General features: G+C 46.2%; 1 protein-coding gene across 1 annotated transcript in view; it reads right to left on the minus strand.

Annotated features, from left to right (window-relative positions):
- LOC141140290 (pantetheinase-like) overlaps window positions 1-25,742 on the minus strand; it is a 110,088-nt gene that overhangs the window by 10,233 nt on the left and 74,113 nt on the right. The window contains exon 5 of the mRNA XM_073627297.1: window positions 12,311-12,681. Within this exon, the coding sequence (XP_073483398.1) occupies window positions 12,311-12,681 (371 nt within the window). The remainder of the gene's footprint in view (window positions 1-12,310; window positions 12,682-25,742) is intronic.

Here is a 25,742-nt window from a genome sequence, read left to right on the forward strand (position 1 = left end):
CACAGCGCCGTCTGTAGAGAGAGCTGTAATTGGCCAAAGCCAGGGTGGCTTTGGCCAATTATGGCTCAGGGGGTTTAGAACACGCCCCACACTATATGACGGCAGCCCTGTGTAGTGTGTTCCAGCTTGACAGAGAGAGAGACAGTGTCATTTGAGTTAGATAGATTAGGCTGCACTTACAGTGTATTGTGTATATATATGCATCCCAGGTGTTTTGTGTATATATATATATATATATATATATATATATATATATACACTGTATTCAGTTTAGCTAGATCCGTTCCTGTTATCTTCCTACTGAGAGGCAGGCTTGTGTTGTTACAGTATTTACAGCTACCTGAAGAAAATTGCTGATGTTCTTTCGATCCTATTAGTACCACAGTCAGGCAGCTAGACTGTTTACAGTTAGTGTAGTGCGTCCTCTGAACAGTGTTCAGCTAAAGCTACAAGTTAGTTTAGTGTGACCTCTGCACAGTGTTCAGCTAAAGCTACAAGTTAGTGTAATGCGTCCTCCTCACAGTGTTCAGCTAAAGCTACAAGTTAGTGTAGTGCGTCCTCTGAACAGTGTTTAGCTAAAGCTACAAGTTAGTTTAGTGTGACTTCTGCACAGTGTTCAGCTAAAGCTACAAGTTAGTGTAGTGCATCCTCCTCACAGTGTTCAGCTAAAGCTACAAGTTAGTGTAGTGCGACCTCTGCACAGTGTTCAGCTAAAGCTACAAGTTAGTGTAGTGCGTCCTCTGAGCAGTGTTCAGCTAAAGCTACAAGTTAGTGTAGTGCGATCTCTGCACAGTGTTCAGCTAAAGCTACCTGTAGAAGGTTGGTGGTGTTTTCCTGATCCTATCACTACCGCAGGCAGCTAAATTATTTACACGTTAGTGTAGTGCGACCTCTGCACAGTGTTCAGCTAAAGCTACCTGTAGAAGGTTGGAGGTGTTTTCCTGATCCTATCACTACCGCAGGCAGCTAAATTATTTACACGTTAGTGTAGTGTGACCTCTGCACAGTGTTCAGCAAAAGCTACCTGTAGAAGGTTGGTGCTGTTCTCATACTACAGGCAGGCAGTTGATTTTGCTAGCTGCAATATAAGTATATATATATATATATATATATATATATATATATATATATCCCAGCTTAGTGCAGCTACAGGCCATTAGTATGTCTGGAAGGCCAACAAGGAGAGGCAGACAGTCACAAGCCAATAAAAGAGGACAAGCAGGCTCTGTGTCTAGAGGCAACAGTGCTGGTCGTGGAGATGGTGCATCCTCATCAGCACGTGGCCGTGGGACACGCTTGGCCTTTTTTTTGGCAGCTGGCCATGTTGAGCTGCAACATGCAGAAGACTTGGTCGAGAGTCATCCTCTCTCACCCATGCTCAGGGTACTTTGTCTGGCAAAGCAGCTGCCAATGTGGCCTCTTCCCTCGGCTCAATGGCATCAGTGACTCCTTCCCTAGCCCCACCATGTCCTCCTGATGAGTCCCTCTAACTGTTTGACCACAGTGTTGGGTACATGCTCCAGGAGGATGCCCAGCGTTTAGAAGGCTCTGATGAAGATACTGAGCTAGATGAAGGCAGTAACGTGAGCACGGACAGAGGGGTGCCCAAGAAGGACAGAAATCTGGCAGTCATGCTCCCCCTGCTGCAGCATACTGCCAGGTTTGCTCCAGTGATGAGGAGGGAGGGGATGATTAGGTCACTGACTCAACGTGGGTGCCTGATAGGAGAGAGGAGGAGGTGGAGGAGGCACATCACCAACGAGGCAGGATGCCCTCCAGGGGCCAGCCTAAGGGCAGCACACTAACTGCATCACACCGCAAAGCTCCGCATGTGCAGGGCGCTGCTGTCTCTGCACGTTATTCTTAAAGTTCTTTGGTGTGGGCCTATTTTGAGACGAGTGTATCAGATCGCATCGCTGCTATATGCAACATATGTTTCAAGCGTATCTCGCGTGGCCAAAACATCTCCCGCTTGGGCACCACATGCTTGACCAGACATATATTGACCTGCTATGCAGTTCGTTGGCAAGCGTATCTAAAAGACCCACACCAAAGAACAAAGAGGACCTCTCCTTGCTCCTCATCAGCTGAGATCTCCAACCCCACTATACCTTCAGTCCTCTCTGAGACCTGCACTGAGAGGAATGAAGGTGTAGAATTAGGTGTGTCACAGCCAAGTACTTGTGGGCAATCTGCTTTCGGTACACTGACGTCAGATTGTACCAGGCAAATTTCCCTGCCCCAGCTGCTGCACCTCTGAAAGAAGTTCGCTCCCAGCCATCCACATGCCCAGCGGTTGAATGCTAGCTTGGCAAAATTGCTAGCACTTCAACTGCTATCTTTTCAGTTGGTAGACTCTGCCCCTTTCCATGAGTTTGTGGAATGTGCGGTTCCTCAGTGGCAGGTACCCAAACGCCACTTTTTCTCACGGAAGGTGATTCCTGCTCTCTACCGGCATGTGGAAGGCAATGTTTTGGCCTCGCTGGACAGGGCGGTCAGTGGTAAGGTGCATATCACCACTGACTCATAGTTCAGCAGACATGGACAGGGACATTACCTAAGTTTCACGGCGCATTGGGTCACTCTGCTGGCAGCTGGGAAGGATGCAGGACAAGGTGCAGTAGTGTTGGAGGTTGTTCTGCCACCACGCCTCAAAAATTCCACTACTAATGATTGTGACACATCTCTCTCCTTCACCCCCTCCTCTTCCTCCATGGCCTCTTCCTGTGCTTTGTCCTCGGAACCAGCGGTGCTCCGTAGGAATTCAAGGGGCTATGCAAGTACGCAGGCCAAAAGATGCCATGCGGTGCTTGAGCTGGTGTGCTTGGGGGACAGGAGCCACACTGGGGCAGAGCTTCTGTCAGCTCTGCAGGGGCAGGTTCAGAGGTGGTTGATGCTATGCCAACTTAAGGCACGAATGGTGGTTTGTGACAATGGCACCAACCACCTCTCTGCCCTCCGACAGGGACTACTGACCCATGTACCCTGTTTGGCTCACGTCCTTAACTTGGTGGTGCAGTGGTTCTTGGGCAGGTACCCGGGCTTACAGGATGTCCTGAGGCAGGCCAGGAAAGTCTGTGTGCATTTCCGTTAGTCATATAATGCCAGTGCTCGGCTGGCAGACCTCCAAAAGGAGTTTAACCTGCCCAAGAACCGCCTAATCTGTGACATGCCCACCAGGTGGAACTCAAAATTGGCCATGCTGCAGCGGCTGCACATGCAGCAGAGGGCCATCAATGAGTACCTGTGCGACTATGGCACCAGGACAGGGTCAGGGGAGCTTGGTTTTTTTCCCCACGCCAGTGGGCCATGATCAGGGATGCATGCACTGTCCTGTCACCATTTGAGGAGGCCACGAGGATGGTGAGCAGTGACAGTGCATGCATCAGTGACACTGTCCCCCTTGTCCACCTGTTGGAGCACACGCTGCATGGAATAATGGACAGGGCACTTGAGGCAGAATAGAGAGGCAGGAAGAGGAGGACTTCCTTAGCTCTCAAGGCCCCATTTATCCAGACAGTGTTCCTGCGTGCCCGCTGATTACACAGGAAGAGGACGAGGAGGAGGAGGAGGATTGTGTCAGTATGGAGGTGGAGCCTGGCACTCAGCATCAGCAGCAGTCTTTAAGGGATCAGTCCCAAGATACACATGGACTTGTACGTGGCTGGGAGAAGGTGGCTGCGGACCATGTCGTTTTTAGTGACCCTGAGGATTCTGGACCAAATGCCTAAGCAAATCTACGCTGCATGGCCTCCCTGATCCTCCAAAGCCTGCGTAAGGATCCTCATATTCGTGGCTAGGGATGAGCCGAACACCCCCCTGTTCGGTTCGCACCAGAACATGCGAACAGGAAAAAAGTTCGTTCGAACATGCGAACACCGTTAAAGTCTATGGGACACGAACATGAATAATCAAAAGTGCTAATTTTAAAGGCTTATATGAAAGTTATTGTCATAAAAAGTGTTTGGGGACCTGGGTCCTGCCCCAGGGGACATGGATCAATGCAAAAAAAAGTTTTAAAAACGGCCGTTTTTTCAGGAGCAGTGATTTTAATAATGCTTAAAGTCAAACAATAAAAGTGTAATATCCCTTTAAATTTCGTACCTGGGGGGTGTCTATAGTATGCCTGTAAAGGGGCGCATGTTTCCTGTGTTTAGAACAGTCTGACAGCAAAATGACATTTTGAAGGAAAAAACTCATTTAAAACTACTCGCGGCTATTGCATTGCCGACAATACACATAGAAGTTCATTGATAAAAACGGCATGGGAATTCCCCAAAGGGGAACCCCGAACCAAAATTAAAAAAAAAAAATGACGTGGGAGTCCTCCTAAATTCCATACCAGGCCCTTCAGGTCTGGTATGGATATTAAGGGGAACCCCGGCCAAAATTAAAAAAAAAATGACGTGGGGTTCCCCCTAAATTCCATACCAGACCCTTCAGGTCTGGTATGGATTTTAAGGGGAACCCCGCGCCAAAAAAAAAAAAAAAAAACGGCGTGGGGTCCCCCCAAAAATCCATACCAGACCCTTATCCGAGCACGCAACCTGGCAGGCCGCAGGAAAAGAGGGGGGGACGAGAGTGCGGCCCCCCCTCCCTCCTGAACCGTACCAGGCCACATGCCCTCAACATTGGGAGGGTGCTTTGGGGTAGCCCCCCAAAACACCTTGTCCCCATGTTGATGAGGACAAGGGCCTCATCCCCACAACCCTGGCTGGTGGTTGTGGGGGTCTGCGGGCGGGGGGCTTATCGGAATCTGGAAGCCCCCTTTAACAAGGTGACCCCCAGATCCCGGCCCCCCCCTGTGTGAAATGGTAAGGGGGTACATAAGTACCCCTACCATTTCACGAAGAAAGTGTCAAAAATGTTAAAAATGACAAGAGACAGTTTTTGACAATTCCTTTATTTAAATGCTTCTTCTTTCTTCTATCTTCCTTCATCTTCTGGTTCTTCTGGTTCTTCTGGCTCTTCTGGTTCTTCCTCCGGCGTTCTCGTCCAGCATCTCCTCCGCGGCGTCTTCTGTCTTCTTCTCCTCGGGCCGCTCCGCACCCATGGCATGGGGGGGAGGCTCCCGCGCTTCTCTTCTTCTTTTCTTCTCTTCTTCTTTTCTTCTTTTCTTCTCCGGGCCGCTCCGCAATCCATGCTGGCATGGAGGGAGGCTCCCGCTGTGTGACGGCGCTCCTCGTCTGACAGTTCTTAAATAACGGGGGGGCGGGGCCACCCGGTGACCCCGCCCCCCTCTGACGCACGGTGACTTGACGGGACTTCCCTGTGGCATTCCCCGTGACGTCACAGGGAAGTCCCGTCAAGTCACCGTGCGTCAGAGGGGGGCGGGGTCACCGGGTGGCCCCGCCTCCCCCGTTATTTAAGAACTGTCAGACGAGGAGCGCCGTCACACAGCGGGAGCCTCCCTCCATGCCAGCATGGATTGCGGAGCGGCCCGGAGAAGAAAAGAAGAAAAGAAGAAGAGAAGAAGAGAAGAAAAGAAGAAGAGAAGAGCGGGAGCCTCCCCCCCATGCCATGGGTGCGGAGCGGCCCGAGGAGAAGAAGATAGAAGACGCCGCGGAGGAGATGCTGGACGAGAACGCCGGAGGAAGAACCAGAAGAGCCAGAAGAACCAGAAGAACCAGAAGATGAAGGAAGATAGAAGAAAGAAGAAGCATTTAAATAAAGGAATTGTCAAAAACTGTCTCTTGTCATTTTTAACATTTTTGACACTTTCTTCGTGAAATGGTAGGGGTACTTATGTACCCCCTTACCATTTCCCACGGGGGGGGCCGGGATCTGGGGGTCACCTTGTTAAAGGGGGCTTCCAGATTCCGATAAGCCCCCCGCCCGCAGACCCCCACAACCACCGGCCAGGGTTGTGGGGATGAGGCCCTTGTCCTCATCAACATGGGGACAAGGTGTTTTGGGGGGCTACCCCAAAGCACCCTCCCAATGTTGAGGGCATGTGGCCTGGTACGGTTCAGGAGGGAGGGGGGCCGCACTCTCGTCCCCCCCTCTTTTCCTGCGGCCTGCCAGGTTGCGTGCTCGGATAAGGGTCTGGTATGGATTTTTGGGGGGACCCCACGCCGTTTTTTTTGTTTTTTTTTTGGCGCGGGGTTCCCCTTAAAATCCATACCAGACCTGAAGGGTCTGGTATGGAATTTAGGGGGAACCCCACGTCATTTTTTTTTTTAAATTTTGGCCGGGGTTCCCCTTAATATCCATACCAGACCTGAAGGGCCTGGTATGGAATTTAGGGGGACTCCCACGTCATTTTTTTTTTTTAATTTTGGTTCGGGGTTCCCCTTTGGGGAATTCCCATGCCGTTTTTATCAATGAACTTCTATGTGTATTGTCGGCAATGCAATAGCCGCGAGTAGTTTTAAATGAGTTTTTTCCTTCAAAATGTCATTTTGCTGTCAGACTGTTCTAAACACAGGAAACATGCGCCCCTTTACAGGCACACTATAGACACCCCCCAGGTACGAAATTTAAAGGGATATTACACTTTTATTGATTGACTTTAAGCATTATTAAAATCACTGCTACTGAAAAAACGGCCGTTTTTAAAACTTTTTTTTGCATTGATCCATGTCCCCTGGGGCAGGACCCAGGTCCCCAAACACTTTTTATGACAATAACTTGCATATTAGCCTTTAAAATTAGCACTTTTGATTTCTCCCATAGACTTTTAAAGGGTGTTCCGCGGCATTCGAATTTGCCGCGAACACCCCAAATTGTTCGCTGTTCGGTGAACTTGCGAACAGCCAATGTTCGAGTCGAACATGAGTTCGACTCGAACTCGAAGCTCATCCCTATTCGTGGTATCAAGGAGAAGGACCAATACTGGCTGGCAACCCTCCTTGATCCACGTTACAAGGGTAAGGTTGTGGACCTTATCTTGCTGTTGCAGAGGGAGCAGAGGATGAAACATCTTCGGGAGGCCTTGCAGAAAGGTCTGTGCAACACTTTCCCAGAGACTGGGAGGTTACAAACTCCTGTTTCTGGACAACGTGTTGCTGAGGCTTCGGTCAGTCAAAGAAGGAGCGGTGGAAAAGGTGGCCGTCTGACTGATGCGTTCAGACAATTTTTTAGTCCACAGCCCCAAGGAATGATCAGTTCCAGCAACCATCGCCAGCGTCTGTTTTACATGGTGCAGGAATATCTAGGGGCAAGATCTGACTTGGAAACCTTTCCCACCGAAAATCCTCTGGGTTACTGGGTCTTGAGGATGGATCACTGGCCAGAGCGTGCACAGTATGCAATTGAGCTACTGGCCTGTCCTGCATCCAGCGTTCTTTCGGAACGCACATTCAGTGCTGCTTGAGGGCTTGTAACCGATCACAGGGTGCGTCTGTCCACCGACTCGGTCGATCGACTGACCTGCATAAAAATGAATCAGTCTTGGATCACCGTCAGCTACCAAGCACCTGATGCTGATGTAACCAAATCATTTTTTTTGAAATGTCAGATCCCTTCAAAGACTGCCTATGCTGATGCTGAGTGACTATCCTGTTATGCTGAGTAATTATCCTCTTCCTCCTCAATGATCATGCTGATAGCTTGTAAGAACATTTTTGGTTCTGGGCACCGCCACCAGTGCCTAAGGCCCAATTTTTAAGCCCCTGTTTAACAGGGGCATGTAATTACGATTTTTGATGCAATACTTTGCAGCAGGGCTCGTTCCTGCGTTCCAACTAGAGTATCTGTGAGGGGTTGCAGTGTTGTGGCACCAGCACCAGTGCCTAAGGCCCAATTTTTCAGCCCCTGTTTAACAGGGGCGTGTAATTACAATTTTTGATGCAATACTTTGCAGCAGGGCTCGTTCCTGCGTTCCAACTAGAGTATCTGTGAGAGGTTGCAATGTTGTGGCAACAGCACCAGTGCCTAAGGCCCAATTTTTCAGCCCCTGTTTAACAGGGGCATGTAATTACAATTTTTAAAGCAATACTTTGCAGCAGGGCTCATTTCTGCGTTTCAGCTAGAGTATCTGTGAGGGGTTGCAGTGTTGTGGCACCAGCACCAGTGCCTAAGGCCCAATTTTTCAGCCCCTGTTCAACAGGGACATGTAATTAGAATTCTTGATCTAATATTTCACAGCAGGGCCCGTTTCTGCGCCCACCAAGATTAACTGTGAGGACTTACAATGTTGTGGCACCAGCACTACCACCAAAGGCCCAATTTTTCAGCCCCTGTTCAACAGGGGCATGCAATTACAATTCTTGATATAATATTTCACAGCAGGGCCTGTTCCAGCGCCCACCAAGAGTAACTGTGAGGACTTACAGTGTTGTGGCACCAGCACCACCACCACCACCATCACCAAAGGCCCAATTTTTCTGGCCCTGTTTAACAGGGGCATGTAATTACAATTCTTGATCTAATATTTCACAGCAGGGCCCTGTGAGGGCTTACAGTGTTGAGGCCACAACAACACCTAAGGCCCAAATTTCTGCTGAGTATATAGGGCAGGCCCCTACTTTCAAACATCCAACTTACAAACGACACCTACTTGCAAACGGAAGGAGACAACAGGAAGTGAGATGAAATCTACCCAATAGGAAGGGAAATTCTCCCCTGTAAGAGTTAATATGGGAAAAACTTTTCTCCTTTCCACTGATGCTTTATCACCAATCCTTGTTTCACTAAAACCCCCAAATTTTCAAAAAACATTTGTCATTGGGACAGAAAGTGAGGTGAAATCTTCTGAAGAGGAGCACAGACAGCAAAACAAATGTCCCAGGGGTGATAACCCTTCCCTATGTTTTCCAAAAAGCTTAAAAACAGATTTTTTTGGCTGGAGCTACACTTTAAAAATGTACCAGTTCAAAATTACAAACAGATTCTACTTAACAACAAACCTACAGCCCTTGTCTTGTTTGTACCGCCTGTATACTGCTGTTCAGAGTATATAGGGTTTGGGGGCCCAATGCCTTTCTTTTTTTTCATTTGGGTGCGGGGTTCCCCTTAATATCCATACAGGACCCAAAGGGCCTGGTAATGGACTGGAGGGTACCCATGCCGTTTATCTCACTGATTTTCATCCATATTGCCAGGACCCGACATTACATTAAAGCCACAAGCAGTTTTAAATGACTTTTTTTCCTTTAAAAATGTCATTTTGTGCAGGGACTGTTCTAAGCACAGGAAACATGCGCCACTTTACAGGCATACTATAGACACCCCCCAGGTACGAAATTTAAAAGAATATTTCACTTTTTTTTTACTTTAACCACTTGCCGCCCGCCCTATTACCAAATCACAGCGGCGAAGTGGTTTGATATTCCTGACCGGACGTCATATGACGTGATCAGGATATCGAGCAGCTGCGCTCCCCCGGGGGCGCGCATCCCAGCGATCGTTGTTGCGGGGTGTCAGTCTGACACCCTGCAACACTGATCTAGGTAAAGAGTCTCTGACGGAGACTCTTTACCACTTGATCAGCCGTGTCCAATCACAGCTGATCACGATGTAAATAGGAAGAGCCGGTGATCTGCTTTTCCTCACTTGCGTCTGGCAAGTAGAGGAGAGCCGATCGGCTGCTCTCCTGACAGGGGGGGGTCTGTGCTGACAGCCCCCCCTCAGATCCTGCCCAGGACCACCAGGGAAGCCGCCCAGGACCACCAGGGAAGCCATCCACACTGGACCACCAGGTATGCCCCTAGACCCCCAGGGAAATACCATTATGTGCCCAGGCAGCTGCCAATCAGTGCCCACTCCAATGCCTACCACTGCCAGTGCCACCAGGGATGCCTATCAGTGCCTCATATCAGTGCCGCGTATCAGTGCCCATCAGTGCCATGTATCAGTGCCCATCAGTATCCAGCAGTGCTGCCTATCAGTGGCCAGCAGTGCCCAGCAGTGCTGCCTATCAGTGCCCAGCAGTGCCACCTATCAGTGCCACCCTATCAGTGCCCAGCAGTGCCACCTTTCAGTGCCCATCAGTGCCAACCAGTGCCACCCATGAGTGCCAAGCAGTGCCGCCTATCAATGCTCATCAGTGCTGCATATCAGTGCCACCCATAAGTGGCGCCTACCAGTGCCCATCAGTGCCGCATATCAGTGCCCATCGTCAGTGCCGTCAGTGCCCGCTCATTGGTGCCACCTCATCGGTGCTGCTGTATCAGTGCCTGTCAGTGCCGCCTTATCAGTGCCCATCAGTGAAAGAGAAAACTTACTTATTTACAAATTTTTTTAACAGAAACAAAAGCAAAACTTTTATTTTTTTCCAAATTTTCTGTCTTTTTTTATTTGTTTAGCAAAAAATAAAAACCACAGAGGTGATCAAATACCACCAAAAGAAAGTTCTATTTGTGGGAACAAATGTAAAAATTTAGTCTGGGTACAGTGTAGCATGACTGCGCAATTGTCATTCAAACTGCGACAGCGCTGAAAGCTGAAAATTGGCCCGGGCAGGAAGGTGTCTAAGTGTCCAGTATTGAAGTGGTTAAGCATCATTAAAATCACTGCTCCCGAAAAAACTGCCGTTTTTAAAAGTTTTTTTTGCATTGATACATGTCCCCTGGGGCAGAACCCGGGTCCCCAAACCCTTTTTAGGACAATACCATGAAAATTAGCCTTTAAAATGAGCACTTTTGATTTCGAACGTTCGAGTCCCATAGACGTCAATGGGGTTCTAACGTTCGTGCAAATTTTCGGTCCATTCGCAGGTTCTGGTGCAAACCGAACCGGGGGGGTGTTCGGCTCATCCCTAATTGAGACTAGCCACAGTATTCTACCAAACATGGCTGAGGTCTGGATTCAGATCATGCATTGTAAACACTTCATTCAGTTTTCTCCACAGAAAATGGAAACATGTTTAGTGTATTAGATCATTTACTACTTGTTGGAAAGACGCTTTGCATGATACCAAGCAATTCAATCCTCAAAACCATTTGTTAACACCTTCGAGTAAACATATTCTTAAATGTCTCAAGTGTGGTTTGAATCTGTGCATTGCTTACAATTATCATGCAGTTTATGATCTTATTTTATGTGTACAGTTTAAAAAAGAGTTGAAGTCCCTAATGTATATTGAAAAACTGGACTCGATTACCCAAGCCTTTGGTCCTAGAAAATGTTTTTTCCATCAGATGGAAATGCATGGAATATACTTTATCGGATTCTGAATTTCCCAATTTATGACCTTTTTTTTTCAATATACTGAACGGTATACTTGCAGGTGTGGCATATCCAGATGCTGATTAGACAGCATGATTATTGCACAGGTGTGCCTTAGGCTACGTGAGGCAAATGTTGGTCACACCAGATACTGACTGGTCTTCGGACCCCCTGACCCCCCCCCCCAATACTGTAAAACTGCACATTTTAGAGCGGCCTTTTATTGTGGCCAGCCTAAGGCACACCTGTGCAATAATCATGCTGTCTAATCAGCATCTTGATATGCCACACCTGTGAGGTGGATGGATCATCTCAGCAAAGGAGAAGTGCTCACTAACACAGATTTAGACAGATTTGTTAACAATATTTGAAAGAAATAGGCCTTTTATGTACATAGAAAAAGTCATAGATCTTTCTTTTTTAAGTTCAGCTCATGATAAATAGGGGCAAACACAAAAGTGTTGCGTTTATAATTTTGCTCATTGTGTAATTTAATATATATTATATATATATATATATACATACATACATACACACACACACACACACACACACATTACACACAGTATATTTTATGCTGCGTGCCTTATTATAAATAGGTATAGGAACAATAAGTCTTTTTATCAGTTTACTAGGACATCAGCTAGTCATTTCCCTTGCTTCCTATTTAAGCTTTTCCAGAACTCCCTTTTTGACATGTTAAGAATATATGGACAGATCTCATAGAGGTTTATTTACTAAACCTGGAGAGTGCAAAATCAGTCTCACTTCTGCAGAGAAATCAGCTTCTAACCTCAGGTTGTTCAATTAAGTTTTGGCAATAAAACCTGGAAGCTGAAGGGTTTTTCCGCATCCAATTCACATGACAGGTGAGTGTAACCGGTTCTCAATGGAACTGGTTCACGCCGACGGGGCAACAGTTGTCCGCATTCAAAAAGGGTCCTATGCATCAGGTGCAAATTCAGGCAAAAATTCGGACCTGAATCACACCTGGACCGGTGAACAGGGACACACCGGACCCCAGGCATGAACCCGCGGCTGTACATATGTGAATCAAAAAGATCAAAAATTGCATAGCTTATCTAATGTATTAGACAATATTCTCAAATAGCGACTGTCTCCGAATCTACCTGATCCATGTTGCATATCAAATCTGGGGAATCAGTTTAATAATTTCTGTTATTGAAAGATAAAGGATTACCTCTACATAAAAGACTTGGTGAGGTCCATGCAAGCCATCATAGGCACCAAACACATATACTTCATCATTCCTCTTCTCTAACATACTGTAGCTGAGATGGCAGCAAAGATTATTATGACAAACTGTAATATTCCCATTGTAGTCTTTCAGTTCAGTAAGGTTAAATACATCTAGAAAAACCTTTCCTTTGAAGACTTTGTTTTTTGATGGTGGTTTACTGATTTTAGATGCAAATAAATTCCAGCTGACCAATGAACAGTTTGCACTATGTCTTGGATGGGATCTCAGTTCTGATATCACCAGGTGTCCTTCATCTTGATCTTTGTTGTAATAGTATGGTCCAAGTTTATCTGGTGAAAACACTCCACTCCCTTTATTAGGAAATAAATTAGAACATGGATGACTAAAATCTAAAACACTTTTAAAACAAGTTCAGGTTCTATGCATTACAACATACCCTACAAATGCATTTGTGAGTGACAAAATGGAACAGTTCAGTTAGGATTTGATGTTTTAAGCTACATTACAAATCTTGATTTGATTAATTTATTGCTATAAAGGGCAGAGGAGATGATTTATGAACTGTTTTAAGTGTAGTGTGTTTTGAGTGTGTGCAGAAAAACAGCTCATACACTATCTCTTGACGTTTACCCTCTTCAGCTCTTATACCTCCATATCCCTTATAGAACATAGCAATTTTTACATTTCCATTATGAGTTTGTTCATTCAGCAATAACCTTATCATTACCTAAAATAATATCAATATTAATTCTATATAATAATGCTCTTTGGGGGCAAACTAGGCTTTTTTGGCAATATTGTCCTGTAAAAATTGTTTTGTTTTCTATGTAATCAAGAGACAAAAACAATGGGAAAATGTTTTCTTTTGTGAAAAGTGTTAGTTTAAAAAAATAATGTTTTACTTTAACTAAAAAGTATACAATGTATCCTGTAATATTTCAAGTTTAAAGTTACACTAAAGTTATTTTTCTGGTACAGTTATTTGCAAATTAAATAAATCCTTTTTTTGTTTTTGATTTTGTTTTATGCAACATAATCATTGAAAAAAATAGGGAAAATCAGCAAAGAAAAAAAATGGAAGAATTAAATTAGGGAGTTAAACAGGGCTGATAATGGTTACAGTTACTAAGGCTTTATAAGGAGTTACAGTGCCTTGAAAAAGTATTTATACCCCTTGAAAGTTTCCACATTTTGTCATGTTACAACCAAAAATGTAAATGTGTCTTATTGGTATTGTATGCGATAGACCAACACAAAGTGGCACGTAATTGTGAAGTAGAAGGAAAATGATGAATGGTTTTCAACATTTTTTACAAATAAATATGTGTAAAGTGTGGCGTGCATTTGTATTCAACCCCTCTGTGTCAATACTTTGTAGAACCATCTTTTTCTGCAATTACAGCTGCAAGTCTTTTTTGGGGATGTCTCTACCAGCTTTGCACATCTAGAGGAGTGGCATTTTTGCCCATTCTTCTTTGCAAAAAAGCTCAAGTTCTGTCAGATTGGATGGAGAGCATCTGTCAACAGCAATTTTCAAGTCTTGCCACAAATTCTCAATTGGATTTAGGTCTGGACTTTGACTGGGCCATTCTAACACATAAATATGCTTTGATCTAAGCCATTCCATTGTAGCTCTGGCTGTATGTTTAGGCTTGTTGTCCTGGTGGAAGGTGAACCTTCGCCCCAGTCTCAAGTCTTTTGCAGACTCTAATGCTGCGTACACACGGGCGGACTTTTTGACCGGACTGGTCCGACAGACTTTCCAGCGGACTTTCAACGGACTTTTGACAGACTTCCAACGGACTTTTTAACGAACGGACTTGCCTACACACGATTACACCAAAGTCCGATGGATTCGTACATGATGACGTACACCAGACTAAAATAAGGAAGTTGATAGCCAGTAGCCAATAGCTGCCCTAGTGTCGGTTTTTGTCCGTCGGACTAGCATACAGATGAGTGTTTTTCTGGGTCCGGTGGAGTTACGACGTAAAGATTTGAAGCCTGTTCCAAATCTAAAGTCCATCAGAATTGTGGCTGGAAAAGTCTGCTGAAGGTCCAGTAAAGCCCACACACGATCGGATTGTCTGCCGGATTTGGTCTGTCGGCGTCCGTCAGACCAGTCCGGTCACAAAGCTCGACTGTGTGTACGCCCCATGACAGGTTTTCTTCTAAGATTGCCCTGTATTTGGCTCCATCCATCTTCCTATTAACTCTGACCAGCTTCCCTGTCCCTGCTGAAGAAAAGCATCCCCACAACGTGGTGATGCTGCCACCACATGTTTGATGGTGTGTTCGGGGTGATATGCTGTGTTGATTTTCCACCACACATAGCATTTTGCTTTTAGGCCAAAAAGTAAAATTTTGGTCTTATCTGACCAGAGCACCTTCTACCAAATGTTTGCTGTGTCCCCGACATGGCTTCTCACAAACTGCAAACAGGACTATTTATGGCTTTCTTTCAACAATGGCTTTCTTCTTGCCACTCTTCCATAAAGGCTAGATTTGTGGCATGCACGAATAATAGTTGTCCTATGGACAGATTCTCCCACGTGAGCTGTGGATCTTTTAAGCTCCTCCAGAGTTACCATGGGCCTCTTGGCTGCTTCTCTGATTAATGCTGTCCTTGCCCAGCCTGTTAGTTTAGGGGGATGGCCATGTCTTGATAGGTTTGTAGTTAAGCCATACTCTTTCCATTTTCAGATGATGGATTGAACAGTGCTCTGTGAGATGTTCAAAGCTTGGGATATTTTTTTATAACCTAAGCCTGCTTTAAACCTCCCCACAACTTTATCCATGACCTGTCTGGTGTGTTCTTTGGCCTTCATGATGCTGTTTGTTCACTAAGATTCTATAACAAACCTCTGAGGGCTTCAAAGAACAGTTATATTTATACTGAGATTAAATTACACACAGGTGGACTCTATTTACTAGTTAGGTGACTTCTCAAGGCAATTGGTTCCACTAGATTTTAGTTAGGGGTATCAGAGTAAAGGGGGCTGAATACAAATGCACGCCACACTTTTCAGATATTTATTTGTAAAAAAAAATTGAAAACCATTTATCATTTAACTTCACAATTATGTGCCACTTTGTTTTGGTCTATCACATAAAATGCAAATAAAATACATTTACGTTTTTGCCTGAAATATGACAAAATGTGGAAAATTTCAAGGGATATGAATACTTTTTCAAGGCACTGTACATAGGAATACATTTTTTGTAAATTTTTGTTTACTTTAACTGATGACATATGCACATTAATCTACATATCACACATTTAAAGTATATGTAAACCCTCACCTTATAAAACAAGCCATTCAGTTTAAAACAGAAGATGAAAGACAAAACATTTGTGTATAGATATAAAAAAAATCATCATAAATACCCCCTTTTTTATATGTGATCACATTCCCTCTGTTCTCAGCTGCAAACGAGCTGGGGGAGGAGAAACAGCAGAACACTAAACTTGGCAGTGAAAGGTGTTGGGGGGGGTGTTAGAACAAGTCTGGTCATTGGAGGAGAGAAGGCTGAGTTCCCAGGACAGCAGAGAACTGACCACAGTGTGCTTTTCTGCTTAGTGTGGTCAGTTATTGATGGTTGATTTCACACACAGGAAGCAATACAAAGAGAACATAATACTTTTTCATACAAGTATATGGTGCAGTAGCCACATATCAGGAATATGAAATGTTTGGTTTACATACTCTTTAAAGTGATTGTAAGGAGTTACACAGGAATACATCTTTTGTAAATTTTTGTTTACTTTAACTGATGACATATGCACATTCATCTATATATCATACATTTAAAGTATATGTAAACCCTTACCTTGTGAAACAATCCATTCAGTTTGAAAAATAAATGAAAGGCAAAACGTGTGCATACTGTAGATATTAAAAAAAAATGATCAATACCTTTTTTTCCCTTTTTTATAAGTGATCACTAGGGATAAACCAAACACCCCCCAGTTCGGTTCGCACCAGAACCTGCGAACGGACCGAAAATTTGCACGAACGTTAGAACCCCATTGAAGTCTCAGGGACTCGAACGTTCAAAATCAAAAGTGCTCATTTTAAAGGCTAATTTGCATGGTATTGTAATAAAAAGGGTTTGGGGACCCAAGGTCCTGCCCCAGGGGACGACATGTATCAATGAAAAAAAAAGTTTTAAAAACAGCCATTTTTTCGGGAGCAGTGATTTTAATGATGCTTAAAGTGAAAAAAATAAGTGAAATATTCCTTTAAATATCGTACCTGAGGGGTGTCTATAGCATGCCTGTAAAGTGGCGTGTGTTTCTCGTGCTTAGAACAGTCCCTGCACAAAATGACATTTTTAAAGGAAAGAAAGTAATTTAAAACTGCTTACAGCTTTAATGTAATGTCCGGACCCAGTAATATGGATGAAAATCAGTGAGTCAAACAGCATGGGTACCCCCCAATCCATTACCAGGCCCTTTGGGTCTTGTATGATTATTAAGGGGAACCCCGCACCCAAATTAAAAAAAGGAAAGGCGTGGGGCCCCAGGCCCTCTGAACAGCAGTATACAGGCGGTGGAAACAAGACAGGGACTGTAAGTTTGTTGTTAAGTAGAATCTGTTTGTAATTTTGAATTGGTACATTTTTAAAGTGTAGCTCCAGCCAAAAAATCTATTTTGAAGCTTTTTGGAAAACATAGGGAAGGGTTATCACCCCTGTAACATTTGTTTTGCTGTCTGTGAACCTCTTCAGAAGATTTCACCTCACTTTCTGTCCCAATGACAAATGTTTTTTGAAAATTTGGGGGTTTTAGTGAAACAAGGATTGGTGATAAAGCATCAGTGGAAAGAAGACACGTTTTTCCCATATTAACTCTTGCAGGAGAGAATTTCCCTTTCTACCTCCATTATCCCCTTGCATCTATTGACCTGATGTGAAGCCTCCCCTGTTTATTTAATTAGTTTATAATTGTTTTACAATTTTCATTCACCAATGTTTTCTTGTCATTTTAATATCTAAGTCATCTATTTGTTCCCGGAGTGCAGGGTTGCCGAACTGTGGCAGGGTTGCCATGGCATCGGGTTTTTCCTGATCCGGGGGCTGTGACGCACACTACGGGCCTCCGCCTAACCCCGCCTCCTATGACGCCTTGGGGAGGCGGCGGCACCTTACTGTGTGTCGACATCACGCCTCCCACGCTGCACGTGCGGCGTTCCCCGCGCCGTCACGTGGGCATGCTTGGGTTCCCACACTTGTTGACTACGGAGGAGACTGGTTTGCCGGCGAGTCGGGGTATACTTCCGACTGTCGGCGTCCCTCCCCCGCTACGTGCAACACGGCGTGATGGGGGTGGGCGGCCCTTTGGTGGTGTTCATAGGGGCGGCCTTCCGGGCGGTCCGGGCACATGAGGCTCTCCCTTCACTCACCTCCACACACAGGACTCTTGGCTCCTCGTCCATACAGGTACTTACTTACTTCTCACGTCTCACTTTCCCCAGCGTGGCACTGGTTTTCTGGTTTCATCTTGGTCGGTGGTCACTCCCTCGGGCATCATTCAGAGCTGCCAGCATCTCACTTTTAATTTCAGTTTTCTCTGCACGGTCCCCTCCTTTTCTCCTTCATCACTTGCTAACTCTTTAGCCCCTGTCTACCTCACTATCCTTCACCTCTTTCTCTCTCAATATTCTCTCCTAGAGATACCTTGTGGTCCCGTGCCCGCCTCGATCGCTGGCTTCTTGGTGCCCCCGCTGGGCTGTCCACCACGGCCCCCGGTAGGGAATGTCGCCTGTTATTCCTGGCGCCATGTCAGTGTACTGGTAACCGTTGGACCTCAACTGGTAGGTATGCACTTTGATGCTGATTGGGGCTCTACTCTACCCCATCATTATTGACAGCTTTGTTGTTTTTCCTTTATTATTTCCACCATAGATTACACGCATGCTCCTGACGAGTGGCGAAGCAGCCACGAAACGCGTAGAGCTAATTGATGCGTTTTTTACTCAAATACATCCAGATCTCAACTTTTTATGTAATTGTACCTCTACAGGCTAAAGTGAGGCCTCAGGTCCTGCAGGCATTACCTCGTAATTTTAACCTTATCTAACCCACCTCAGGTTGAACTCTGGGAATTTTGTTATGGTCTTATTCACGGCTTTGTATCATCATTTGTACCATTTTGTTTTTATCTTGCCTGAACTTGTACCATTGATTGCATTTGAGACATATGTATTGCCAAATTATGGTTAACTATATGTACCCCAATGCTTACCTATTCTATTTTATTGATATGAACACTATATGTATGGTTACCAACTATGTACACAAAATAAAGTTCCCTTGTTCAGCTAACTATCTATACGCTACCAAGTGCTTCATTTAAAGTCCCACTTTCCCCAATTCCTTTGTTTTTGACTTGTCAGGGATGGAAATATATGACCTTACCAGGCCATGATTTCATTTAAAGTCCCGTAGGGATGGAAATACGTGACCTCACCAGGTCTGGGCTTCCTTAAAGTCCCTAAAGCTCTTCTCCCCCCCCTTTTTTTTTTGCATAACAGAACCAGGGATGGAAGCACTTGGTTATGCCCCATGATTTTACCTCCATTATCCCCTTGCATCTATTGACCTGATGTGAAGCCTCCCCTGTTTATTTAATTAGTTTATAATTGTTTTACAATTTTCATTCACCAATGTTTTCTTGTCATTTTAATATCTAAGTCATCTATTTGTTCCCGGAGTGCAGGGTTGCCGAACTGTGGCAGGGTTGCCATGGCATCGGGTTTTTCCTGATCCGGGGGCTGTGACGCACACTACGGGCCTCCGCCTAACCCCGCCTCCTATGACGCCTTGGGGAGGCGGCGGCACCTTACTGTGTGTCGACATCACGCCTCCCACGCTGCACGTGCGGCGTTCCCCGCGCCGTCACGTGGGCATGCTTGGGTTCCCACACTTGTTGACTACGGAGGAGACTGGTTTGCCGGCGAGTCGGGGTATACTTCCGACTGTCGGCGTCCCTCCCCCGCTACGTGCAACACGGCGTGATGGGGGTGGGCGGCCCTTTGGTGGTGTTCATAGGGGCGGCCTTCCGGGCGGTCCGGGCACATGAGGCTCTCCCTTCACTCACCTCCACACACAGGACTCTTGGCTCCTCGTCCATACAGGTACTTACTTACTTCTCACGTCTCACTTTCCCCAGCGTGGCACTGGTTTTCTGGTTTCATCTTGGTCGGTGGTCACTCCCTCGGGCATCATTCAGAGCTGCCAGCATCTCACTTTTAATTTCAGTTTTCTCTGCACGGTCCCCTCCTTTTCTCCTTCATCACTTGCTAACTCTTTAGCCCCTGTCTACCTCACTATCCTTCACCTCTTTCTCTCTCAATATTCTCTCCTAGAGATACCTTGTGGTCCCGTGCCCGCCTCGATCGCTGGCTTCTTGGTGCCCCCGCTGGGCTGTCCACCACGGCCCCCGGTAGGGAATGTCGCCTGTTATTCCTGGCGCCATGTCAGTGTACTGGTAACCGTTGGACCTCAACTGGTAGGTATGCACTTTGATGCTGATTGGGGCTCTACTCTACCCCATCATTATTGACAGCTTTGTTGTTTTTCCTTTATTATTTCCACCATAGATTACACGCATGCTCCTGACGAGTGGCGAAGCAGCCACGAAACGCGTAGAGCTAATTGATGCGTTTTTTACTCAAATACATCCAGATCTCAACTTTTTATGTAATTGTACCTCTACAGGCTAAAGTGAGGCCTCAGGTCCTGCAGGCATTACCTCGTAATTTTAACCTTATCTAACCCACCTCAGGTTGAACTCTGGGAATTTTGTTATGGTCTTATTCACGGCTTTGTATCATCATTTGTACCATTTTGTTTTTATCTTGCCTGAACTTGTACCATTGATTGCATTTGAGACATATGTATTGCCAAATTATGGTTAACTATATGTACCCCAATGCTTACCTATTCTATTTTATTGATATGAACACTATATGTATGGTTACCAACTATGTACACAAAATAAAGTTCCCTTGTTCAGCTAACTATCTATACGCTACCAAGTGCTTCATTTAAAGTCCCACTTTCCCCAATTCCTTTGTTTTTGACTTGTCAGGGATGGAAATATATGACCTTACCAGGCCATGATTTCATTTAAAGTCCCGTAGGGATGGAAATACGTGACCTCACCAGGTCTGGGCTTCCTTAAAGTCCCTAAAGCTCTTCTCCCCCCCCTTTTTTTTTTTGCATAACAGAACCAGGGATGGAAGCACTTGGTTATGCCCCATGATTTTACCTCCATTATCCCCTTGCATCTATTGACCTGATGTGAAGCCTCCCCTGTTTATTTAATTAGTTTATAATTGTTTTACAATTTTCATTCACCAATGTTTTCTTGTCATTTTAATATCTAAGTCATCTATTTGTTCCCGGAGTGCAGGGTTGCCGAACTGTGGCAGGGTTGCCATGGCATCGGGTTTTTCCTGATCCGGGGGCTGTGACGCACACTACGGGCCTCCGCCTAACCCCGCCTCCTATGACGCCTTGGGGAGGCGGCGGCACCTTACTGTGTGTCGACATCACGCCTCCCACGCTGCACGTGCGGCGTTCCCCGCGCCGTCACGTGGGCATGCTTGGGTTCCCACACTTGTTGACTACGGAGGAGACTGGTTTGCCGGCGAGTCGGGGTATACTTCCGACTGTCGGCGTCCCTCCCCCGCTACGTGCAACACGGCGTGATGGGGGTGGGCGGCCCTTTGGTGGTGTTCATAGGGGCGGCCTTCCGGGCGGTCCGGGCACATGAGGCTCTCCCTTCACTCACCTCCACACACAGGACTCTTGGCTCCTCGTCCATACAGGTACTTACTTACTTCTCACGTCTCACTTTCCCCAGCGTGGCACTGGTTTTCTGGTTTCATCTTGGTCGGTGGTCACTCCCTCGGGCATCATTCAGAGCTGCCAGCATCTCACTTTTAATTTCAGTTTTCTCTGCACGGTCCCCTCCTTTTCTCCTTCATCACTTGCTAACTCTTTAGCCCCTGTCTACCTCACTATCCTTCACCTCTTTCTCTCTCAATATTCTCTCCTAGAGATACCTTGTGGTCCCGTGCCCGCCTCGATCGCTGGCTTCTTGGTGCCCCCGCTGGGCTGTCCACCACGGCCCCCGGTAGGGAATGTCGCCTGTTATTCCTGGCGCCATGTCAGTGTACTGGTAACCGTTGGACCTCAACTGGTAGGTATGCACTTTGATGCTGATTGGGGCTCTACTCTACCCCATCATTATTGACAGCTTTGTTGTTTTTCCTTTATTATTTCCACCATAGATTACACGCATGCTCCTGACGAGTGGCGAAGCAGCCACGAAACGCGTAGAGCTAATTGATGCGTTTTTTACTCAAATACATCCAGATCTCAACTTTTTATGTAATTGTACCTCTACAGGCTAAAGTGAGGCCTCAGGTCCTGCAGGCATTACCTCGTAATTTTAACCTTATCTAACCCACCTCAGGTTGAACTCTGGGAATTTTGTTATGGTCTTATTCACGGCTTTGTATCATCATTTGTACCATTTTGTTTTTATCTTGCCTGAACTTGTACCATTGATTGCATTTGAGACATATGTATTGCCAAATTATGGTTAACTATATGTACCCCAATGCTTACCTATTCTATTTTATTGATATGAACACTATATGTATGGTTACCAACTATGTACACAAAATAAAGTTCCCTTGTTCAGCTAACTATCTATACGCTACCAAGTGCTTCATTTAAAGTCCCACTTTCCCCAATTCCTTTGTTTTTGACTTGTCAGGGATGGAAATATATGACCTTACCAGGCCATGATTTCATTTAAAGTCCCGTAGGGATGGAAATACGTGACCTCACCAGGTCTGGGCTTCCTTAAAGTCCCTAAAGCTCTTCTCCCCCCCCTTTTTTTTTTGCATAACAGAACCAGGGATGGAAGCACTTGGTTATGCCCCATGATTTTACCTCCATTATCCCCTTGCATCTATTGACCTGATGTGAAGCCTCCCCTGTTTATTTAATTAGTTTATAATTGTTTTACAATTTTCATTCACCAATGTTTTCTTGTCATTTTAATATCTAAGTCATCTATTTGTTCCCGGAGTGCAGGGTTGCCGAACTGTGGCAGGGTTGCCATGGCATCGGGTTTTTCCTGATCCGGGGGCTGTGACGCACACTACGGGCCTCCGCCTAACCCCGCCTCCTATGACGCCTTGGGGAGGCGGCGGCACCTTACTGTGTGTCGACATCACGCCTCCCACGCTGCACGTGCGGCGTTCCCCGCGCCGTCACGTGGGCATGCTTGGGTTCCCACACTTGTTGACTACGGAGGAGACTGGTTTGCCGGCGAGTCGGGGTATACTTCCGACTGTCGGCGTCCCTCCCCCGCTACGTGCAACACGGCGTGATGGGGGTGGGCGGCCCTTTGGTGGTGTTCATAGGGGCGGCCTTCCGGGCGGTCCGGGCACATGAGGCTCTCCCTTCACTCACCTCCACACACAGGACTCTTGGCTCCTCGTCCATACAGGTACTTACTTACTTCTCACGTCTCACTTTCCCCAGCGTGGCACTGGTTTTCTGGTTTCATCTTGGTCGGTGGTCACTCCCTCGGGCATCATTCAGAGCTGCCAGCATCTCACTTTTAATTTCAGTTTTCTCTGCACGGTCCCCTCCTTTTCTCCTTCATCACTTGCTAACTCTTTAGCCCCTGTCTACCTCACTATCCTTCACCTCTTTCTCTCTCAATATTCTCTCCTAGAGATACCTTGTGGTCCCGTGCCCGCCTCGATCGCTGGCTTCTTGGTGCCCCCGCTGGGCTGTCCACCACGGCCCCCGGTAGGGAATGTCGCCTGTTATTCCTGGCGCCATGTCAGTGTACTGGTAACCGTTGGACCTCAACTGGTAGGTATGCACTTTGATGCTGATTGGGGCTCTACTCTACCCCATCATTATTGACAGCTTTGTTGTTTTTCCTTTATTATTTCCACCATAGATTACACGCATGCTCCTGACGAGTGGCGAAGCAGCCACGAAACGCGTAGAGCTAATTGATGCGTTTTTTACTCAAATACATCCAGATCTCAACTTTTTATGTAATTGTACCTCTACAGGCTAAAGTGAGGCCTCAGGTCCTGCAGGCATTACCTCGTAATTTTAACCTTATCTAACCCACCTCAGGTTGAACTCTGGGAATTTTGTTATGGTCTTATTCACGGCTTTGTATCATCATTTGTACCATTTTGTTTTTATCTTGCCTGAACTTGTACCATTGATTGCATTTGAGACATATGTATTGCCAAATTATGGTTAACTATATGTACCCCAATGCTTACCTATTCTATTTTATTGATATGAACACTATATGTATGGTTACCAACTATGTACACAAAATAAAGTTCCCTTGTTCAGCTAACTATCTATACGCTACCAAGTGCTTCATTTAAAGTCCCACTTTCCCCAATTCCTTTGTTTTTGACTTGTCAGGGATGGAAATATATGACCTTACCAGGCCATGATTTCATTTAAAGTCCCGTAGGGATGGAAATACGTGACCTCACCAGGTCTGGGCTTCCTTAAAGTCCCTAAAGCTCTTCTCCCCCCCCTTTCTAGGGGTAGATATCATCTCACTTCCTGTTGTTTCCTTCCGTTTGCAAGTAGGAGTCATTTGTAAGTTGGATGTTTGAAAGTAGGGGCCTGCCCTATATACTCTGCAGAAATTGGGGCCTTATGTGTTGGGGTTGCCACAACACTGTAAGCCCTTACAGTTACTCTTGGTGGGCGCAGGAACGGGCTTTGCTGTGAAATATTAGATCAAAAATTGTAATTACACGCCCCTATTGAACAGGGTCAGAAAAATTGGGCCTTTGGTGGTGGTGGTGCTGGTGCCACAGCACTGTAAGTCCTCACAGTTACTCTTGGTGGGTGCAGAAACGGGCCCTGCTGTGAAATATTAGATCAAGAATTGTAATTACATGCACCTGTTGAACAGGGGCAGAAAAATTGGGCCTTAGGCACTGGTGCCACAACACTGCAACCCCTCACAGATACTCTAGTTGGAGCACAGGAACGAACCCTCCTTGCAAAATATTGCATCAAAAATTGTAATTACATGCCCCTGTTAAACAGGGGCTAAAAAAATTGGGCCTTAGCCACTGGTGGCGGCACCCAGAACCAAAAATATTCTTACAAGCTATCAGCATGATCATTGAGGAGGAAGAGGATAGTCACTCAGCATAACAGGATAGTCACTCAGCATCAGCATAGGCAGTCTTGAAGGGATCTGACATTTCAAAAAAAATTTTTTAGTTACATCAGCATCAGGTGCTTGGTGGTGATCCAAGACCGATTCATTTTTATGAAGGTCAGTCTATTGACCGAGTCGGTGGACAGGCGCACCCTGTGATCGGTTACAAAACCTCCAGCAGCACTGAATGTGCGTTCTGAAAGAACGCTGGATGCAGGACAGACCAGTAGCTCAATTGCATACTGTGCAAGCTCTGGCCAGTGATCCATCCTCAAGACCCAGTAACCCAGAGGTTTTTCGGTGGGAAAGGTGTCCAAGTCAGACCTTGCCCCTAGGCATTCCTGCACCATGTAAAACAGACGCTGGTGATGGTTGCTGGAACCGATCATACCTTGGGGCTGCGGACTAAAAAATTGTCTGAACACATCGGTCAGACGGCCACCTTCTCCACCGCTCCTTCTTTGACTGACCGAAGCCTCAGCAACACGTTGTCCAGGAACAGGAGTTTGTAACCTCCCAGTCACTGGGAACGCGCTGCACAGACCTTTCTGCAAGGCCTCCCGAAGATGTTTCATCCTCTGCTCCTTCTGCGATGGCAAGATAAGGTCCACAACCTTGCCTTGTAACGTGGATCAAGGAGGGTTGCCAACCAGTATTGATCCTGCTCTTTGATACCACGAATACGAGGATCCTTCCGCAGGCTTTGCAGGATCAGGAAGGCCATGCAGCGTAGGTTTGCTGAGGCCTCTGTTCTGCCTCAAGTGCCCTGTCCATTATTCCATGCAGCGTGTGCTCCAACAGGTGGACAAGGGGGACAGTGTCACTGATGCATGCACTGTCACTGCTCACCATCCTCGTGGCCTCCTCAAATGGTGACAGGACAGGGCATGCATCCCTGATCATGGCCCACTGATATGGGTAAAAAAAACAAGCTCCCCTGACCCTGTCCTGGTGCCATAGTCGCACAAGTACTCATTGATGGCCCTCTGCTGCGTGTGCAGCCGCTGCAGCATGGCCAATGTTGAGTTCCACCTGGTGGGCATGTCACAGATTAGGCAGTTCTTGGGCAGGTTAAATTCCTTTTGGAGGTCAGCCAGCTGAGCACTGGCATTATATGACCTGTGGAAATGCAAACAGACTTTCTTGGCCAGCCTCAGGACA

Source organism: Aquarana catesbeiana, linkage group LG04, assembly GCF_042186555.1.
Source record: "Aquarana catesbeiana isolate 2022-GZ linkage group LG04, ASM4218655v1, whole genome shotgun sequence".
NCBI lineage: Eukaryota > Metazoa > Chordata > Amphibia > Anura > Ranidae > Aquarana > Aquarana catesbeiana.